Source organism: Rhipicephalus microplus, chromosome 10, assembly GCF_043290135.1.
Source record: "Rhipicephalus microplus isolate Deutch F79 chromosome 10, USDA_Rmic, whole genome shotgun sequence".
NCBI classification, from domain to species: Eukaryota; Metazoa; Arthropoda; class Arachnida; order Ixodida; family Ixodidae; genus Rhipicephalus; species Rhipicephalus microplus.
In genome coordinates, this window is record NC_134709.1 from 51,629,650 (window position 1) to 51,650,016 (window position 20,367).

Consider the following 20,367-nt stretch of genomic DNA (forward strand, 5'->3'; position numbering starts at 1 on the left):
CATGCGTACATCATTATTATATTTGTGTAAACTATGTTACTATGTTTCAGTGTAATGAGTCGGCAAGCTCCAGGCATTGCGCAAAAGTGCTGCACCGAACAGAGGAAAGAAATTAATGCAAAGTTTCTATGCAACTGACGAGACCTCTTGCAAAGCAACGCGAGTTTGATGCGAGATAGCTTGAGTTATTCGCTGAGTTTTGCGTCTTACAATGGACTTGTCACTGTTGCAGTGTTTACGATTTTTTTTAAAAGCGGAAGCCTTATATGCCATAGACGAAAAGTGGCTGTTAGCGTCGGCAACGTCGTCGTCAGCGTGAATAATGAAAACGACTAAGCGATGACGTCAACTTAAGACGTCATCTCGATGTCACAGATCACTAAAATTTGGACCTGACGCCACGAGACCTAATGTCATCACGTGACATCGTATCGTCGCTTGGTCGAAAGTGAGCCGATCCCGGAGGCATTGCAAAAACCACGGGACACCCAAGAAAGCTTCCATTGCCTCCCATCTCTGAAGCCGTGTAAAACCACGTTTGATGCAGAAAGCTTTCGAGAAGTGAGGGGGTATCAATGCAATCGACCGAGAATTTAAAGAAGGTGGCCTTGGCCTGTGAGTCGTCTGAGGCAAATGCAAAAAGAACCATGGGACTGTTGTGGAACTTAAGAGGAAAACAAAAAGAATATGTGAGGCGCCCCTCCTTCTCCAAGGTGCTCCGCCCCCCCCCCCCACTTTTTTTTGTTTTTCATAGAGCGACGGTTTGTTCGTTGTGTGAACCATGCAAGTAATACGAATCACCACGAACGACGAGAGGCTCGTCCAAGCTTGCACCATTGTTTGAAATGTGTAGACCGGTCGAATGTGATGCCCGTTCATTAACGCACGCACTATACAACTTCAGAATGTGACGTATAAGTAGAGACAGAAGAAATCATCTTTTATGAAAGAAAGAAGGAAAGAAAGAAAGAAAGAAAGACCAAAGAAAAAAAGAAAGAAAGACCAAGAAAAAAAAGAAAGAAAGAAATGCGGCACGAAAGAAGAAAAAACAAAGAAGGGAAAGAATGAAGGAACGAAAAACTATATAAGTAGGAAAAAATGTCCATACGTACCCTCGTGTTCACTCGCGGCTTTTTCTGCTGCTGTTGAAAGAGAAAGGGTACTTAGTTTCACAAATGTACTTACGAATTAAGTACAACAGAACAAACGCATAGCCGCGCGAGTACATTTACGCCCATTGTGATGAGCTATTCATCGAAATCTTGATCAAATACTAATTAACGCATTGCACACCTACTCAATGGAGACACGTCGAATAAGGGCGAAAAAAAAAAAACAAAGGAGCCGACATGACACTAGCATTTCATCCTGTCTGTTTGCTCTTCCTCTTCATTTATTTATTTCCTTTAAGCTAACTAACTACTTCGTGCCAACTAGCCCGACTCCAACGGCGTACACAGCTGCCGACTTACCAGCGATGCGCGCGATCACAGAGCGGTAGGTGTACGTGGTGCCCAGAGCGGCGACAGCGAGCAAGACGAGGCCCGCGCACGCACCGAATACCATCACGGGCAGGAGCCACCACGAGCTGGAGGTGTCGACGTGGGTGCTGTGCGTTCATAACGGTGACGTCAGCGTTGTGGTACCACTAGAACCACAAGTGTGACTACATAACATAGTACCAGTGGTGTGGTAGTAGTACTAAGCAGTAGTAGTAATAGAACATTGGTAAAACAAGAAGTAATAGTAGCAGTAGTAGAACTACTAGTAGTACCTGTAGCTTTACTAATAGTAGCAGTACTAATAGTAGTAGTAGTAGTAGTAGTAGTAGTAATACATTTGTAGTAGTTGTAGTAGCAGCAGCAACAGCAGCAGCTCAGCGATTTCCTTGTACAAAATGCCGATCAGAGAAGGGACAGTTCGATCAGAGTACATTGGATTTATTTACACTATTTACAGGCACTAAAGAATGCACTTCCGAACATCAGAAGGAAAACACCTGAGCGGCCGTCCATACGTCTTTACTCGACCGCTCTTACTCTTCTACTGACCCACTCCGCCACCTTTTGTACCCCTCGTAGCACCTCTTTTCGTCCCATAAGCGAAAACAGGTGCCACGGAAGGGGGAAGGAGGTACAAGAGGCGGCGCTCTTGCTCTTTCCCCGAACAGGATCACTGAAGCGGTGTAACAGGAAATGGCTTTGTCGCCGAGTCCCCGTCAACAAAACGAGAAACCTGCGCCGTTCAAACCAGCAGCAGCAGAAGCAATGGACTTGGCAACTACCGAAGGGGACGCTAGCAGTACTCTTGCTAGCCGGCCCGTCCTCAGGCTTGCCAGCCTAGTGAAGGCGCTCGCTTCGAGTGCCAACACAATTGTAGTCTGCAATCCTGGCATGGGTGTCGAATACGGTGATATTGAAAGAATGTACGAAGTTACGTATCAAGGTGACTGGCAATCGCAGATCATTCTACTAGGCTCATTATCGGTGTAAACATTAAAATGCAAGCGTTATTTTGTTTAGAATTTGGTACGGCTAATTAGTGTAGGTAGGAGCATTAATAATGGCCCAGTTAAAAAGGCGTTCTTGCTAGCCATGTTTTTGCCAATAGCGTACCGTACTGCTTGCATAGCATGTCTAAATGTGGAGTCGAGATTGCACTCGCGATGCTCGGTCTCATTTCCACAGTGACAAGCACCACGTAACTCATCGTTGTAGATGATTCCGAGAAGCAGCTATACGTTGTGAACTTGAATGTTTGATGTTAGTTATATTATTCTTGTGTATTGTAACAACGAATAAAATACCTACCTGGAATCTGAAAAAAAGAAGAACGAATGCAAATTAGTGAAGTACATCTAGGAGGACGTAACTCAACTTATACAATGTTAGAGTACCAGAAAAAATGCGTTTTCGCTTGCAAGTTCTAACATTTTAATCTTTAGGAGCTTGCTCCTTAAGCTCGCATCCTGTCCAACCAGTGGCCGCCGGCGTGCACACTAGTGTTCCCAGAGAACACTTCTCCTCTCCGTTGGTTATAACAATGCTCAGTAGATGGCGAGCCGCCGCCAAAGGCGTCGGTTTTCGACGGCCCGCGCGCTCGCCTTCTCGCGACTACGTCAACTTCGTTCCCGTGGCTTCGTAGACACGGCAGCACGTGACAAGCTCCTACGATAAGCGTTGCGCACGGGTACCGATATCTTCCCAAGCCCCCTCACATGCCTGCTCTCAACCTTGTTGAAGAACACCTGGTAGTTCCGCATTTGCCATTTATGAGCGTTAGGCATTTGACTCGCGGTAAGCAGCAGCCAGCATGACATAAAGGGGCAAATGGTTAACGTGCCGATTGACGTGCCAAACGCTGCCTTCAACGTACACATCAGGTGCGGGCTTGTTAACAAGCTTTCCGACGGAAATGGTCGCACCAAGAAACGTCCCGTGCGCCCCCAAGCAAGCTACTCTATCACCATTCACTTTGTAGATATGGCGGTGATTTTTTTTGTAAATGTAGCCGTGATGGTAATGAATCAGTCGCAAAAACTCAAAAACTACTAATTTGTGGAAGCATATATCAATGGTACCGAAATTGTTTTTTTTTTCCATTCCCTCTTTAAAGCATGCTTTGTTTGTTAGTACTGTCTGCCTTGCGAGAAATGTCGACGCATGACGTTTGACTTTTTTTTTTGTAAAGCGAGTTTTGCTTGTTAGCACAAGTTGTCTTGCGAGTAAGCTATACCGGCGCAATACAGCGTGGGACGTTTTCCTGTAAAGCGTGCTATGCCTGTTAGTGGTAACTGCCTTACGAGGAGGCTATGTTAGCACAACACAGCTGTCTCTTTTTGTTTTCCAAGTGCTTTTTGTGTGTTAATACTACCTGTGGATTATTGGCAGCCCAACCTCGGGCGCGACCGTTGGGCAAATAAATTTTATTCAGCTCAACTCAATTTGCGAGAAAAATATACCAACGTAATGCTTGATCTTTTTTTGTAAAGCGTGTTTTGCCTGTTAGGTATATTTGCATTGCGAAAAAGCTATAGCATTGAAACACGCTTTTTTTTTTTAATTTCTCTTGTAAAGTTTGCTCTGCCTGTTAGTACTAACTGTCTTACGAGAAAGCTATGTTGATACAACACAGATGTTTTTTATGTTTTTTAATGTTTTTTGTTTTTAATACTAACTGTTGATTCCTGGCAGCCCAACCTTGGGTGCGACTGTTGGGCAAATAAATTTTATTCAACCCGACTCAATTTGCTAGAAAAATAGTCCAACGTAACGTTAGATTTTTTTCTTTAAAGCGTGCTCTGTTTGTTAGAGACATGTGCACTGTGAAAAAGCTATAACAATGAAACACGTTTTTTGTGTATTTTTTTCTGTAAAGCGTGTTCTGCCTGTTAGTTCTAACTGCCTTACGAGGAATTTATGTTTATACAACACCACTATTTTCTTGTTTTTCGTAAAGTGTTTTGTTTGTTTGTTTTATACTACCTGTGGTCTCTGGCAGCCCAACCTCGGGCGCGACCGTTGGGCAAATAAAGTTTATTCCCCCCAACTGAATTTGCGAAAAAAATGTGCCAACGTAACGTTAGATCTTTTGCTGCAACGCGTGCTCTGCTTGTTAGAGATATGTGCATTGCGAAAAAGCTATAACAATGAAATAGGTTCTTTTTTAAAATTTTTTTTGTAAAACGTGTTCTGCCAGTTAGTACTACCTGCCTTGAGAGAAAGCCAAAACAACACAGTACAAGTTTTAGGAAAATTTTCAGGTGCCTCATCAAACGCGAAAATTGACCGGCGTTCTGCATCGGCCTCCTCCTTCGGCTGCGTCAACACGAGTGATGCGAAAATGCACCATCACGCGATGACTTCACCATGTGACGTCATTGTGACGTCACACGCCTATAAAATGTGTGATTTCATCATGACGTCCTCGCAACTAATATCACATGATGGCGCCACCACACGACATCATCCATATGTCAAACGTAGGCACATCCTGAAAACAATGCAAAGCCAGGTGAAGTTACCCCGATCTCGGAGGCTATGCAAAACTACATTAGGTGTAGAAAGCTCGTGGAGGGAGGCAGTGCAGGAATAATGCACCATCTTAGAAGAAAAAGAAGATGTAGTAGTTCGCCTTCCAATCATCTTAGGTGTGTGTGTAAGAGAACTGTAACTCTTTATGCTCTTTTGTAACGCTTGCTCTCATGTGCTGCGAAGGAAAGCGAACCTAAACAAGGCGCGTTGTGTTGTATTTAGTGCACGAGATTCGGAAGAGCAACAATTATGCTACATAAACATTTACGTCTAATATTCCCACCATAATGCAGAGATATGCCTGAGAAGGACACACCATGTGTTGAATAACTTTCTAAATTTATTTCACAATTGTCGGTAACACACTGAAAAGTTAGATATTACCCACCTGTGAGATAATTGTCGTCTGTGCTGACGCTATCGTGGTCGCCTATTTGAAAAAAAAAAACGAGAAGATGGCAGCTTGTAATTATCGTTCTGATTAAACATCGTACGAAAAAAATTACCGACTAGTGTAAATATGTAAGCGGCTGGCAAGACCTTCTTATTGTTCAGCTTTAGTTTAATACCAACACGTTATTTCATCGCTACAGCAACTGTTTCGAAGTGTAAAACATTGCTTTTATTCAAGCCTTGAGCATTATATGCGTGGTGTATGCATAAATGGCATGCGCTAGATGGCATTGTGATCGGTGGAGATAGTATACTTAGTTTTCAACACTATGTGACAAATAATGTTGCATTGGAGAAAACGATAACTATGTAGATGCTCAAAGAAATTAACCTTCAAAATGTTCGCTATCCAGCAAAGTGAGTGTTTCGCTAGAGCCAGTAGGTTGATAGGCGGTCTCTTGAAATTCTGAAATTTTTCCTCCTTGTGCTTGATGAGCACACACACGTTCGTGCGCTCCCATTTACACTTTTACTTCTGTAAAACTTCCTGCGTCGCTAACTACTTTTGGAAGAATCTACGCTAAAAATTTGTTAAACCTGAAGGATTCCAGTGTTCTCAAGGGTAACAGTTTAGACACTAGGGCGATAAAATTGTACACAATAAATTCAGTTTTTTTCACATTCGAAAACTAGGCACATAAGTATATGACGCGATCGATCTTATGTCAGAGTTTTTTAACCACCTGTCTAAACTGTCGTAATACTCACCCCAAAACACTGCTGAATAAAAAGAAATATCAATTATATGGTTTGATAATGAGGCTGTCAGCCAGGAAACAAACCATGGGCGCTCGCAAATTTCGTCATGTGTATTACTCATTGTGCTGCAAATAAAAAAGTGCGCGAGTTGTGAATGAATGATTTACTTTTCGTAAACCAATATCAAACTAGCTTTAATAATTTTCAAAAGTAATAGCCAAAATGTCATTGACTTGCAGCCAGCTTTATGATGAGATGTAATTTGATTACATTCAAGTTGTTTCGATTAGTAGTGCAGTTCAATTATTTCGTAGACGCAATCTTGCCTTCCATGTGCACTGAAAAGTGTTTATGTCATTTGTAGTAGTAGTAGTAGTAGTAGTAGTAGTAGTAGTAGTAGTAGTAGTAGTAGTAGTAGTAGTAGTAGTAGTATTTTTATTTACAGTAAGCCGGATACAGAGCTCACTGCAGAGGCAAAGGGCTAAATGCGAACAGCCTGACAAAGACCCTTGTCCCTCCGCAGTCCGTGACAGTGCAAAGCTTAGACATCAGCACTGACAAACAATATATATATTCAATACATTGGTTTCAAGCAACCTGAAATTGTAAACACAAAATTCAAACATAAATAGCATAAGAAGTGTACATAACACATTTTAAGAATTAGAGATCACTCTCGTTAAAATTCACAACTAAACAATATCAATGAAACAACACAAAAACAGACACAAAATGCATGCGGATACAATGAATTCCGCTGTAGACACTCGTATAATTGACATAGAAGTTTATGAACAATTTAAGCATTTGCAGAGGCATGAGACCTATCTTGTTCCAGTACGAAAATTGTAGCCTTGACGCTGTTCTATCTCAACACTGCTTTGTCACGCACACAGCGCGGTCGGTGCGACCAGAAAGTGACGGGCGTTCACTATCTCAGAAAGGAAAACGACACAAGATAGTCGATTATGATAGTGACTACAATAACAAAGGTGGTGTATAAGGTGGCCGCCCCCCCCCCCTCCTGCCCTAGTCACCTATGAGAGAGAGCGCGAAAGTCTGCCCCCATACATTGACTTAATGTGGTGGGTGAGGCTCTGCTACGAACCTTGCCCCCCCCCCCCTCACCCTTCTCCCGGAGGGAAACTCTGCGCGGGCTTTCACACAAATTCCACAGGATGCAAAGGTTTCTCAAGGGTGTGACGCACATGGTTAAGAACGGCGCAAGAACACGATACATAAACGAAGAAAACGCAAGGACGGCTCCGCACTCGCAACTCATCTTTATTGACGTTGACACACACATGTATACGTGGTCACACAATAAGCCTAGGTGAGCCACACCACGGTGGTCTAGTGGCTAAGGCATTCGGCTGCTGACCCGCAGGTCGTGGGCTCATATATCTCGGCTGCGGCTGCTGCATTTTCGGTGGAGATCAAAATCCTATAAAGCCGTGTGCTCAGATTTGGGCGCACGTTAAGGAACCCCCGGTGGTTGAAATTTCCGGAGCCTTCCACTATGGCGTCTCTAATATTCATACTATGGTTTTGAGACGTTAAACCCCACATATAATTAAAGTCGAGGTAATACAAAACACGCAAGATCTACTACGATTGCCTACTCAACTACGATATTAGTAGTGAAAATCCTCCTAGTCTAACTTGGTCCCACGTCAGGCGCAACTGGCAGCATTTCCGGACACTATAATTGAGAGCGCTGTCACATAGAAATACATACGAACTGCCGTTGAGTGGGGATATTCTAGATGGCGTGGTGCCGGTACTCTCCGATTGGCTGCTGCGCGGGCTGTACCTGGGTGCGCGGGGAACAAGTGCCTTTCTCAGTCTCCTGGATCGTCACCGTATGTGTCGAATCGTTGGTGGGCCATGGACGAAGCGGAGTGGCTTTGAGTGGCTTCGAGTTACACGTGTTAAGGTTAGAGTAGTGCCAAGTCAGTATTATCTCACCAGTTGTCTGTGTATTACTCCTGGTGTTGGTGCTGTTTTTTTTTAAACTGAGGACCACCTTCAACCACCTTCCAGCTATCGCCTTGCAATAAAAATAAATATCGTACTTCAGTAGGCAAGTACGACGAACCTCTCGTATTTTCTATTACCTCGGTTTTTTGTGAACACTGTTATGCCTGGGAGTCCAACTTAAACTCCATTGCTTCGGTAACGTATACAAGTTGGTATCGTCTGATGGAAGTGGTGTCAACATCGACAGAACTGGCTGGTGCAACCAGCGAGCTGTCTGACGCAACGGGCGGCAACCAAGGCGGCAATGTGATGCATTCCACGGAATCTCTAGCGATGTGCCTGAAGTAACCGACGGCAAACCCTCAAGCAACGCGCGGGAATCCCCCTCACCCACGGGTGCGATTCCAGCAAGCGACTAATGGCGGTTCCTGAATGGAGGCTCCGAACTACTGGCTGGTGCAAGAGATCCCCAGGGGCTATAAAAGAACCAAGATGAGCAGAGATAGAGAGGAGGAAAGAGAGAGAGAAAAAGAAAGAGAGGGAGCTAACGAAGAGATCTCGGGTCATCGTCGCACCTCGGTACTAGCCCCGTCTGTCTACCCCAGTGCCGAATATGTTAAGCCTCTGTTCATACTGTACATAAATGTTGCCTTAACTCATCGTCGCCTTGTCCGCTCCGTCTATTAGCTCTGCGCAGATGCAACCGCGAGCTGAGACACCCGATACCCCACAGCACGTACGAGTCAACGTGGATAAATAGTACGGCACCCGTCCTTGTGTTTTCTTCCTTTGAGTATCATGTTCGTACGCCGTTCTTAACCATGAAACCTCATGAACGTGCCCAACTGATACATCAGTGTGATGACGTACGCTCCATCTGCTGCGCTTCGCCGGCTCCGGCCGCGGCCAGTTGGATCTGCTGCTGCTGCTGGCCGCGTAACTTGTCGGCCGAGGTGACCCGGAATGGTGTCTTGGCGCGCGGTGGACACGTGGCCGTCACGGCGGACGCCGGAAGCGGCCAGCGACCGACCTCGTCGTCTGCGACGACAACGGCAATGTCTTTCGTAAGAAGACGCTAAAGTAGAACATTACTGAATCGGTTTAGACCAGCGGTTGGCAACCTGCGGCTCTCTAGGCAGTGTTATGCAGCCCTCGGCACGACGTCAAACTCCTCCCTCTTTTCTCTCATCACTTCCTATCTGAAAGCCGACATATAGCAGTTTTGACCTTAAATGGGACTTTCGCTTGTAACCCTTTTGATGGATTGGAACGTTGTGACATGACTGCTCAAGATTAACGTCATTTCTCCATGATGAACGTCATTAACGTCAGATTAACGTCAGCATTGTGGCTGAACAGGATAGCGGGAACTCAGGGCTATCTCTAAAGGTAAATATGGGGCAAATTACCCAACCCACCGCAGTTAGCCTAAGCTTGAGCCGCAGCCTGAATAAGATTCAGGTCCTGGGTAAAAGCAGGGACGCCGCGCCTCGCGAATTCTCGGAGGCGTTCCACGTGAAATCACGAGGTTCGTCTTCAGTGACACTTGCACTATTTTGCCCCAAGACACGTGGGCTCCACCATTTAGGCCTGTTAAGTCAGTGTCTTCTGATTTTTGTGTATTGTGATGTTAATTAACAACGTCGTGAAACACCGTATGCATCAACTCAACCATTTTCATGTGTATGCGTCTATATACTGCAACACTGTCCCGTTTAGTTGTTAAAGATGCGCTACACAAAGGTTAAAGCCCAATATGGCGGTACCGAAACTTTTCCGTGAAGTAGTCTATACTCTCGCTGGCAGAAGGAAAGTTCTTAGATGACACGTTGTAATTAGGGCGACACGTGCTCGAAATTTTCTTAACTTGCTGCTTATATGTGCCTTTATAATTCGATGCACAACAAATGTTGAATAAACGGTTGGTAAGTTTGCGCTCCTCTTCAGCTCGTTATCGCTATGCGCGAGACAGTCGTGCTTTATGTGGCTTATCCATTGAACATAAACTGACTAAACCATGCAGCAACCTGTTTCAGACAGCGGATGCGGGCAGCGCATCACAGATAGCGAGTTTCGGACGGCACCCGTATGGTATACGTTTACTCCACATTGTGACGGCCCCCGAATGTGTTACAAGTTGTCGTTCACCTACCGGTCCATCTGTTTCTGACATCCGGGGCACTGAGAGTGGGAGAGCGGACTCCAGGGTTGCCGTACCAAACCGGTGGTGGGCTCAGTTTCGCCGGACTCGCGTTCACCGCTGAAATTCGGCGTATGGGAGGAGGAGGAAAAGTGATTATTTTAAGCAGTTCCATAAACAGGGCATTGCTAAGCGTTTAGTCGAATATGATTTCACTTGAACAGCTGAACCTGACGTACAGAGATAAGCACTTGAAGAATTTTCAAAAAAATTGTTGACCAGTAGGCGGCAGTGTTGTAGTGTAATGTAATGAAGGACGTGTACTGAAATGAGGAGGGCCTCGGAAGGTCAGTGCATGAACATGATGTTACGTTCAGCACGTTGTTTACTTAGAGTAAGCTTGCCCAAATTTCGCGAACAAGATGAAGTGTTGGTTTTACTTGCTTTATTGCCTCTTACCCCTTTTATAACCTTGCCACGAACCTGACGCGATCGATCTGAAGAAGCGTGAGGCATCCTGACGGGAGGCTCGCGCGGTCACTGCGCTTCTGTGCCAGTTGTCACGCGATCATAAAGGGGACTGGTCAGCTTAGGGCTGGGCGAAGCCTACGCACTGCCACAAACGCCCCAGTATGTCGACGGCGCCTACCCCCTATTTACAAAATATGGGGTAGGCCTCTACCACATGTATCGTTTGTTTACTCGGAACTCTATACAGTTCGAATAGTTTCCTTTTCCGGTTGCGTGATAGATTTCGGCGGCGTTCGTGTATACGGACGGAACGAAGCATCCGCGCACTCACGGTCGCAGGAGCGGGACGCTCTCGGCGAGACGGGCCGCGGCGAATCGTAGTCGGGACTGCCTTCCTGGGAGGACGACGAACTCTCGTACGACGAAGAGGACGTGGACGGAGAGTAGGCCGCCCGTGAGGCACGGTTTGCTGCTGCGTGGAGAGAGAAAAAAAAGTGACCGCGCAGCTTCTGTAGAATAAGTGAAAGTTGGGCTACTTACAGGAATTTGTCTTGAAAATTTTAAGCAGCTAAGCACTATATAGTCGGAGCTGCTGCTCTAGCCCTCCTAATCCTAACTTTCCTTTCCCACGCCCTTGCCATAGCAATATACTATATATAGCAATGTATTATGTACACGGCTGTATAGGCTACGACTTTTTTCTCACTTACTTTTTATCTTTCTGATTGATTGATTGATTGATTGATACGTGGGGTTTAACGTCCCAAAACCACCATATGATTATGAGAGACACCGTAGTGGAAGGCTTCGGAAATTTCGACCACCTGAGGTTCTTTACCGTGCACCAGAATCTGAACACACGGGCATATACAGCATTTCCGCCTCCATAAAAAACGCAGCCGCCGCAGCCGGGATTCGATCCAGCGACCTGCGGGTCAGCAGCCGAGTACCTTGGCCACAAGACCACCGCGGCGGGGCTTTTGATCTTTATTGCTGTCTATTTCTTTATCTCTCTGTCCTTCATTCTTTATAACTCGTTCTATATTTTTCTTACCCTCATCTGCAGTAACGCAATTGTATGGTTCTTATAAGACCCTTGTCTGCTACCGTACCTGGACAGCCGAGTGGTTACAACGCTCGTTCTCGGACTGTGGGTGCCCAGGTTCTAATACCTCCTCGGGCAAAAAAGAAAAAAAAATCTATTTCGCATGCATTTTTGTTCCAATTCGTGGAGCAGAGTTTTCGCCGAACGTTGGGCTCATTTCAACGCAAACATTTGGGTTAGTTGGTGGTTGTAAAACTCATGCATCGTACATCATAGCAAGCGCAGCGGAACAAACACACACACACACACACACACACACACACAAAAAGAAAAACGTAAACACCCGTCCCGTTTGCCTAGCGTCCGTCCTAGGCAGGACGGGCATTATAGGCATTTCTGTACGTCTGTACAGAAGCAATTGGTGTCGGCCACCCGTGAGTTCCCTTAATTTTTCTGGAAAAATGGCAATAATTGGTATTTTCCAGATTTCTGCACACGGAGGAGTATTTGCGTACATAGGACGAATTTTCCTTCCGCCAAGCCTTTGCTATAATACACTTCGAGGCGTACGGGAACTCATCCACGTTGCACTCGACGTGCATTATTGGACGTTTTGGACGCTGCTACTACTCCCTCTATCGTTTTTTTTTTTTGCCATTCTATAGGAGGTATGCACTTGACGTCATCCGCCAGGATCGCTAGCGTCGGGGTCGCCATTTTGGAGGCCCGCGCGTTCCCCACACGCGCAAAAGGCTTGCCACGCTCCGAGATCCGTAGGGCAACTTTGACGTCTTCTGGAACAGCACGCCGAAGAACGGACAGCTGGATACGAACGGACCTTCATGATATCTTCCACATGGTATGGGCATGTCCGAAAAATCCCCACCTACCCCCTTCCCCCACCCCTTCTCGAGAGGCATGGGAGACTGCCCTCCTCAGCTGCTCATCACTAGAGTCTCAACGGGCTCTGGTGAGACGGGTGCGAGTAGGGGCCTCGTCATGCGGTGTCCCGGACTAAGGACGCCGACCATATAGCGGGATCATGCTTTGGCCCCGTACCTCTCTCTTTTATAATAAATGTTTTTCATCATCATCATCATCATTATTATGGCGCGGCGATAGTGTTGCCCCCTTGCAGATCAAGGCTCGTTGCATATCGCCTATTCGTTTGGTGAAGATACGAGTAGCCGATTTATTGAGTGATCGACCGTCCCCTGGAAAGAAAAGCAATCAATCAGTCCCCGACAGGATGTGATCCGACTTGTAACCCACCGTGCCGGTGAAACACTAAGACCTCTCGATAGAGCTTCAAGAAAATCTCCCCCCTCACTTCCTGTAAGCACGCCATATACACGCGTTAGCGACAAGTATTCATGTTTGATTTATGACGTAATGACCCAGCATGCGGTATGACTATGATTGGTATCATTACAGCGTCGGACTGCGTACTTTTGAAAAAAAATGGCCCCGTGTCTGCATGTAATCTGCAAATGTCATCGAAAGACGATAGTCTTGCGCGTGGAGAGAGTGAACAAGACATCATTTATTTGATGTTATGCGCGAGAAAATCGGTGAATGGTATTCTGGAGGCGCTGCGTTAGAGCGCATCGAGCGTGCAGCGGAGGCGAACGAGCGCATCAAGTCACGTCACACGTGAGCCATAAGCGCCATCTGGCAGATGTCTTAGAAAACAAAACGCGTGGCTCTAAGACGGGTGTGCGCGCCCATCTCAAAGGTGATAAGGCGTAGAACGGAAAGCGATGCGTAGGTGCCACCACCGTTTCGTTTTAGCAAAGCTTTGGAAACACTCGCCTTTCCGTGCAAGCGTTGCATGGTCAGCGCAGCGTGATAAGCGCTACGGTCCTTAAAATTACTTATGCATGCCTTTTCTAGTAAGAGAAGCACATGCAGATTATATACGTGTTGTTATGGTGCCCCAGACAAGCGCAATAATTGCTTTTTAATTGACAATTGCACAAGCATGAACGCTCAACCTTGAGCAACATAGGTGGGCGCTGCGGATGGGGTCGGCCGTTTCAAGTAGCCGATGCCGTTAAAGGTAGACAAACAGACAAATGTACAGACATACAGACAGCCAGACAGACCAAAATGTTTGCGTCGAAGGTCCCAAAGGAAGACCATTTTCTTTAAAAAACGTCGACTGCAATGGCCGACTGATCTCCCAGACTATATACAAGCGTTATTCATACTGCACCTATTTAATTAGCGAAAGCCCTACCCACTGCAACAATATACTCAACGAGAACGCAATGAAACCACTGTGACCTTTCTGTTAGGGTATGATTACAAAGCCTTGCACGCTTACCAGCCATTTCGTGGGGTTCGTTCGAACGAGCTGATGAGAACTTGCAAAAGGTGGCCGACGGGTTCTCGCGGATGCACGCGCGCCACCTGCGCTCGAGATTGGCGACGATAGCGATGACACTGTGCTAATCGTGGGCTGATTACAAATCAATGTCGCGCTAACTTTATCGTCATTTGACGACACTACACGTTATGTTATAGCCACAGGGATGCCTACTCTGCGGTGATTGATTTCATACACAAAACAGAAAGATTATCATGCTATAGTGTATATTTGCTTATTAACATTACTAATTACAACTTGTTATCTCCGTCAAACATCGCCCCTGGTAGTCTTACTGTTTGTTCTACGAAATTTTCATTTATTAGCTGTGCTTTCTTTAACGTAAAATTAGGGTGTTTGTTTTTAGCTCCATAGGTAATTCAATCAAGGATCCTGCCGCCAGACTGATGGCCCATCCCCCATGTGGGTCAGCGACATCAGAAAGAATATATCATAATCGTCGTCATCATCAGGATCATCATTACACCCACAACGCTTCCTTAAAATTGTATTTGTAACATATACTAGCAATTAAAAATATAATAAGACTAGTATATGATCAATTAGACTCTTGACCGATCCCGCTTAGTGGGTAGGTGCCAATCATCCATGGAGCATCATTATCATGAACGCAGGAGCCGTCCCGAATCGAAAAAAAAAAAATGGCTCAATCACACAGTACGTATCAGTATGAGCATGAATCGGAATCGAATTCCTCAACAGTTCTTGGCTCCCTTCTGTAGCTTGCGTAAAGGAGACAATCGCGGTCATGAAATTCGATCGGGATCAAAAGTGGCCGTACCACACCGGAACAAAATACATTCCCTATCGAAAAAATATTTTCTTGGGACACGTTCCAACGGATGGACGAGTTCAGTTAGTAGAGCTCAGAAATTCTGAGGGGGGGGGGGGTGGAGTCCTTCCCTCCCCAAACTTTTTGCATGCCCCCCAAAGAGCAAGCATAGTCAAAACACAACGCATATATATGTTCTCAGCCTCCCTGTTCTGCTGAATGAACTCACCTGTCGTGGGTGCCCCCCCCCCCCCCCTCTCCAGTAAAGAAATACCGCCACCGCCCCTGCCCATCTTCCTTCGCTTGGCAAATGGAAGTGTCCTTCTAACGCTAACTTCTCGAAGGACGCCGAAGCTTCATCGTCTCGAAGAGTGGAGCGAAATAATGTTATCGGACCCGGAGCGGCACCCCTTCATGCTCGCTCGCCCAATGGAGCCGGCCGGCCCGTTTGTTCTCTGCCTGAGCCACGCCTGTATGAAGGGTTCGCAAGCTCGCACGCACATAGTACGACCATGCGCGGGCGATGTTATCGATCACCAAAGTCCCGATTAAGGATTGTAGTATTCATAAATAAACAAATTTAGGGTTCACAAGGAACATGAAGAAGACGGGAACTATGCGCTCGTACGCGTTTTCTGTGTCCTTGTAGGCATCTTTTCCTAGCAATAGGAAACAACCACGAGCGCAACAGCCAAAATAGAGATTGGAGCAATTTTCGGAGCAGCAAAAATGCTACCTTTGGAGCACTAAAATGCAATGATAGAGCTGGTTGCGGCAAGAAAAAAAAAAGCATTCATTTTTTTATTACGAAAGACCAAATTCGGAGCAGTGTAAGAAAGTAGGCTTACGTTTAGGAAAAAAAAAAAACTATTCAACATGACCTAAATCGTGCAGCATCAACACGAGCAGTGTTATTTCAATAAAAGTAGTATTTTGAACAGCCACACTGAGCAAACAAAGATAAAATGAACATTACCATTTGCCGCATCTGTCGAGTCATTTGACGGACTCTGCGAATTCAGATGCGTATCTGCCGAGGTGGCGACCTTGAAGTTCGGGGGATTCGTGAAACTGAGGAGTAGAGGTGGCGAAAAAAACGAAACAAAATACTCACGCATAAGGGCGACAGTAGTGCCCTAGACAGATCCAAATGATCACCAGCAATTTTCCAGACGTCAGCGATCATACTAGTACTCACAATTATTCGACGTATATGCGCGTGCGTAACTGAAAATGTGCAGTGTCCCGTGACTAGTGCTAAATGCCCCTCTCAAATCATAATACAATTTTCCGCAGGGTACCCGTGTACTGCGGTGAATGTGGCCTAAGCAGCGTTCTGCACAGGTTAGAGTACCGGTGTACTGCGGCGAACGTGGCCTAAGCAGCGTTCTGCGCAGGTTAGAGTACCGGTGTACTGCGGCGAATGTGGCCTAAGCAGCGTTCTGCGCAGGTTAGAGTACCGGTGTACTGCGGCGAATGTGGCCTAAGCAGCGTTCTGCACGGGTTAGAAAGACAACAGATTTTCGAACACTGCTAAGCCACGCCGCCTCCTCCCCCCTCACACCTCCCTTTTTTCATGATGGGGTTTATTTAGGGCACAACTACTTGGCTTCCTTGCCATGCCCGTTCAATCACCGGATATCTATCGCCGGGACGACACGGCTAACGCAACTTCGACAGAAATGTGTTCTACCTGCCGTTGCTATGGCGACAAACATTGCCGCCAGCAACGCTGGCGTTTGCAGCACGTCGACCCTGTTCGCGCATGGAAAACGCAGCATACGCTTCCAGCCCTTGTCGCTAACATGCCATAGCTCCATCTCTCGGTGAAATTAGCGCAGCTGTTAACATTTTTAGCTTGGTCGGGCATTGACGCAGCGTGGCCCAACTTCAGCACATTTCTTGGTCTTGGGGAAGCTCGGTGCAACAATGCGGAATTGTGTCAAATTAGCGCAATTGGTGGCGCAGTTGTTACACCCCTGACCGACTCGTCCGGCAGCAACTGTTACTGAAACATGCACCTCAATGTGCTCACATTATTTATTGTTGCCGCAGTAAAAGGAGAAAAACACTGCCATTCAGGGGACTGTTGTTTCACAAATGAAAACTCATCCACACACAACAAATGTATGTACAACACCGTACATTTTCTACATACCACACCATTCTGCTACGTATGCCAAGGCTGTTCACCTTTTTTCCTCCTCCGCCTCTCGCGTGCAATTACAACAATGCAACTCAAACATACAGCAGTGTGCGTTATTGAAACTGAAGAAAAAGTTCTTGCAGTTTTCAGGAACTATGGCATTGTTACACCTTTATTGTCACTTTTAAAAGATGTACGAGCACATTTGTCAGAGATCAGACTATGTCCTCACAACGCAGTTGGAGCAGTAAAAAAGATCCTTGCTCCACACACCGGGCATATCGAGAGCCGTATCACATGTTACATCTCGTGACACTGACACACAGGACGCTCACAAGAAATGTAAAAAAAACAACAGCCATTTCAATTCTCGTATCCTGCATTTGGGCACTGAAAGAAGCTTACGACACAAAGTGATTCAAGATGTGCAACACATCTCGTTATGTCTCTGAGACTAGATGACTTTGTGCAGAAAGCCAAGACACGATTTTTGTGTGAACAGTTTTGGCTGAAAACAGTAATCTTTGTACAGTGGTCAGAAGAGCTGCATATTGACGAGCTGCCTCAAGAAGCTTTTACAAGCAGACAAAACAAAGCAACAAAGAAATATATATATTAATTTCATCTTAGTACAAGCACAATCTCTAAGCTCAACGTCCCAGGCGGTTTTCACTGTTACGCACTTCAATAAATAGTGAAAGCAGTGAATTTGTTCGGCCGTCGTGAAACATTGCAGTGTCATTCATGGAACACATCATCGTTTAGCCACACCTGACAATACCACACCAAATGTAACCACTAGCACATTTGTCGATGCAGTGTGGCACATAATTGCCTGCTACTTGTGCATGTTAAATATGTCAAACAAGCTGGCAGAACTACAGTTTCAGCAACGTGCATCTGCTATAAGCATCGTATGCATGACTACTTATGCCTAGCGGGCTTTAAAACTGAGTACACACGTACAATTGACTGGTGCTAGTAAGCAAAACTTGCAGGAAGCATCCATGACAGAAGTACCAGACATTCGAAGAATATTTTGCAGAAGATGTGTGACTGACCAGTATGCATATGCATTCAAAATACGATAATATTGAGCGTACAAACTTCCACTATCACCCATCAGTGTTGCCAGGCCAGCAAGTAGACGAGCGCTTTTAAAAAGCACTTGAAAATAGCCGGTATATGCCACAGACGTAAAAAAGTCTAGCAACCAATGCCTGAATGATTGCCACGAAACCCACACTGCCCGTTACTGAGCAGAATATGAAACGAAAGTTCAAATAGTAAAGCAGCATTACATTCAAGCATTGCAGAAGACAGGTGCAGGGTTTGTGGCCTAAATTATGGAATGAAACAAGAGCACTGATGTGAAATGCTACGAGATTTCGAGCATATCCTGCTATGATACCTTACATTAAATGTAGCAAACAAAAAGAGATGTAATTATTGTTGTGAAAAGGAGGGAAGCAGCTATAGCCGCTACAGTGTGTAGTTGCTGATCCCGGTGACTCGCAACCGCAGCATACACTCATATATGTGTTATAACCACGGGCTCGGCCGCTGACACTGACACTCAATCAGCCTGAACATCTAACAAAGGTCAAAGAGGCTTTCCCACATCAGTCATATTTTACTACAATGGTACGCTTTGCCAGGATACCAAAAGACATAATTAAAATAGTAAGCACGAAAGTTCACTTGAAAATGCAGTGCATCAACAAAAACTCAATTATATGCAAAAGCAAAACATCGAGAGCTGATATCATTAGCGTACAGCTAATTTTATGGATGGTCTCACCAACATGTCAGAGATTTAATTGTGAAATTTTCTAATTTTCCCAGCATTTGCTTGCATGTCCTTGCCGGAAAGCAAGAGAAACGTCAAATAAAGTTTGAGGATGTTACACGGCACTCATAGTTGCAAAGAAAAACAGACATTCAGAACAATAAATACCAGAACTGCTACATGCATACAATAACTTACTGATAGCCCCCATAACTGATCGTGTTGTAGACCATCAAGTCCTAGAGGACTTGCTGAATGATCAGCAAATCTTCTCGCACGACACTATACTTAAATTAATCGGTGTTCTTGCACTCGCTGAACTCCAAATCTGGCCTACATCTTTTCAACGTGTACTATACAAAAGCCAGAAGCAACTCAAATAGAAAATTTGAATACTCAGCACGCTTAAACATAACATCACTCATTGACGGAGTGAATCGCATTAAATAATCATTCATCATCAGAAGTGTACAACTGGTTTTATCATGTGAAAACTTGTGAACTGCATCACAAAGTTTCTGTTAAGCACTCCCACACCTGGTTTTCAACCTTGTCGAGCACATTGGTTTTGGAATACATTTGTTACATTTATCCAATACACTCGAAACCTCATTACAACAAAGTCACACGTGCCACGAAAATACTTCTATTATATCCAAAAATTCCTTATAAACATGTATTTGTACCACTGTATCAATGACAGAGCTATTCTTCATTTACTTCGTTATAACCTATAGTTCATTGTGTCTGGGTTTGAGTGTATCACTAATGCTCTGGCAGTGAGGTAATTTTAATGCTGCTGCTTCTCATTTTCTTTTTTTTTTCTAGAACTGCAACACTGACACCTCTACTGAATTGTGCTAAGTTGCAAGTATTATGAGACACGATCTCTAGCACTGCGATTGGAGGCATCACAGTGACCTAGAAGTGATGGGCATGCGACAAGCTAATGCCGTCCCTCAAGAGTTGACCACTGCAAATTGCACATGCACAATTAATGTCTGAGCATTGAAATAACTATGACACACATGGTCGATAGGGTCGCACACAGCAAAATATTTAGCACGCCGAGATCTGACAAGACGATTACGCGCAAGCTGCTTTTGTGGAAATCAATGAAAACCAGTATACTCTCTGCTCTCAAGCTGCCAATATGCGTATTTCTTGCCTCCACTGAACTAAGCCTGCAAGAAGATCATTACACGGACCTCAAGTTTGGCAACCGTACGGAAAGCCGAGTAGAGCTAGCAGTTTAAAGATGCACCAAATAAAAAAATTGTTGAGCGTATATGCTTCACCACCAAGGCATTTTTTCGAATGCCAGTTCACGTTCCATTCTCACCCTTTGCGCTTCCTTTTGAAAATGATTCAAGAAACTTCGCTACAGGCAAAGGACTTGCTTTTCATGCATTGAGCAACTATCTTTCGCTAATGGTAGCTATAAAAAAAA

The 20,367-nt window shown here is 45.2% G+C and overlaps 1 protein-coding gene across 3 annotated transcripts in view; it reads right to left on the reverse strand.

The window, feature by feature from the left end:
* The window catches only part of LOC119185224 (uncharacterized), a 43,378-nt gene that overhangs the window by 19,366 nt on the left and 3,645 nt on the right, over positions 1-20,367 (reverse strand). The window contains exons 1-4 of one of the 3 annotated variants that reach the window (XM_075875634.1): positions 10,318-10,415; positions 5,422-5,463; positions 1,473-1,609; positions 1,113-1,142 (exon numbers count right to left, since the gene is read on the reverse strand). In XM_075875634.1, coding sequence (XP_075731749.1) covers positions 1,113-1,142; positions 1,473-1,566 — 124 coding nt within the window. In that variant the 5' untranslated portion in view covers positions 1,567-1,609; positions 5,422-5,463; positions 10,318-10,415. Of the gene's footprint in view, positions 1-1,112; positions 1,143-1,472; positions 1,610-5,421; positions 5,464-9,035; positions 9,067-10,317; positions 10,416-20,367 lie in introns of those variants that run through there. The other 2 variants (XM_075875636.1, XM_075875635.1) reach the window with 2 other exon arrangements.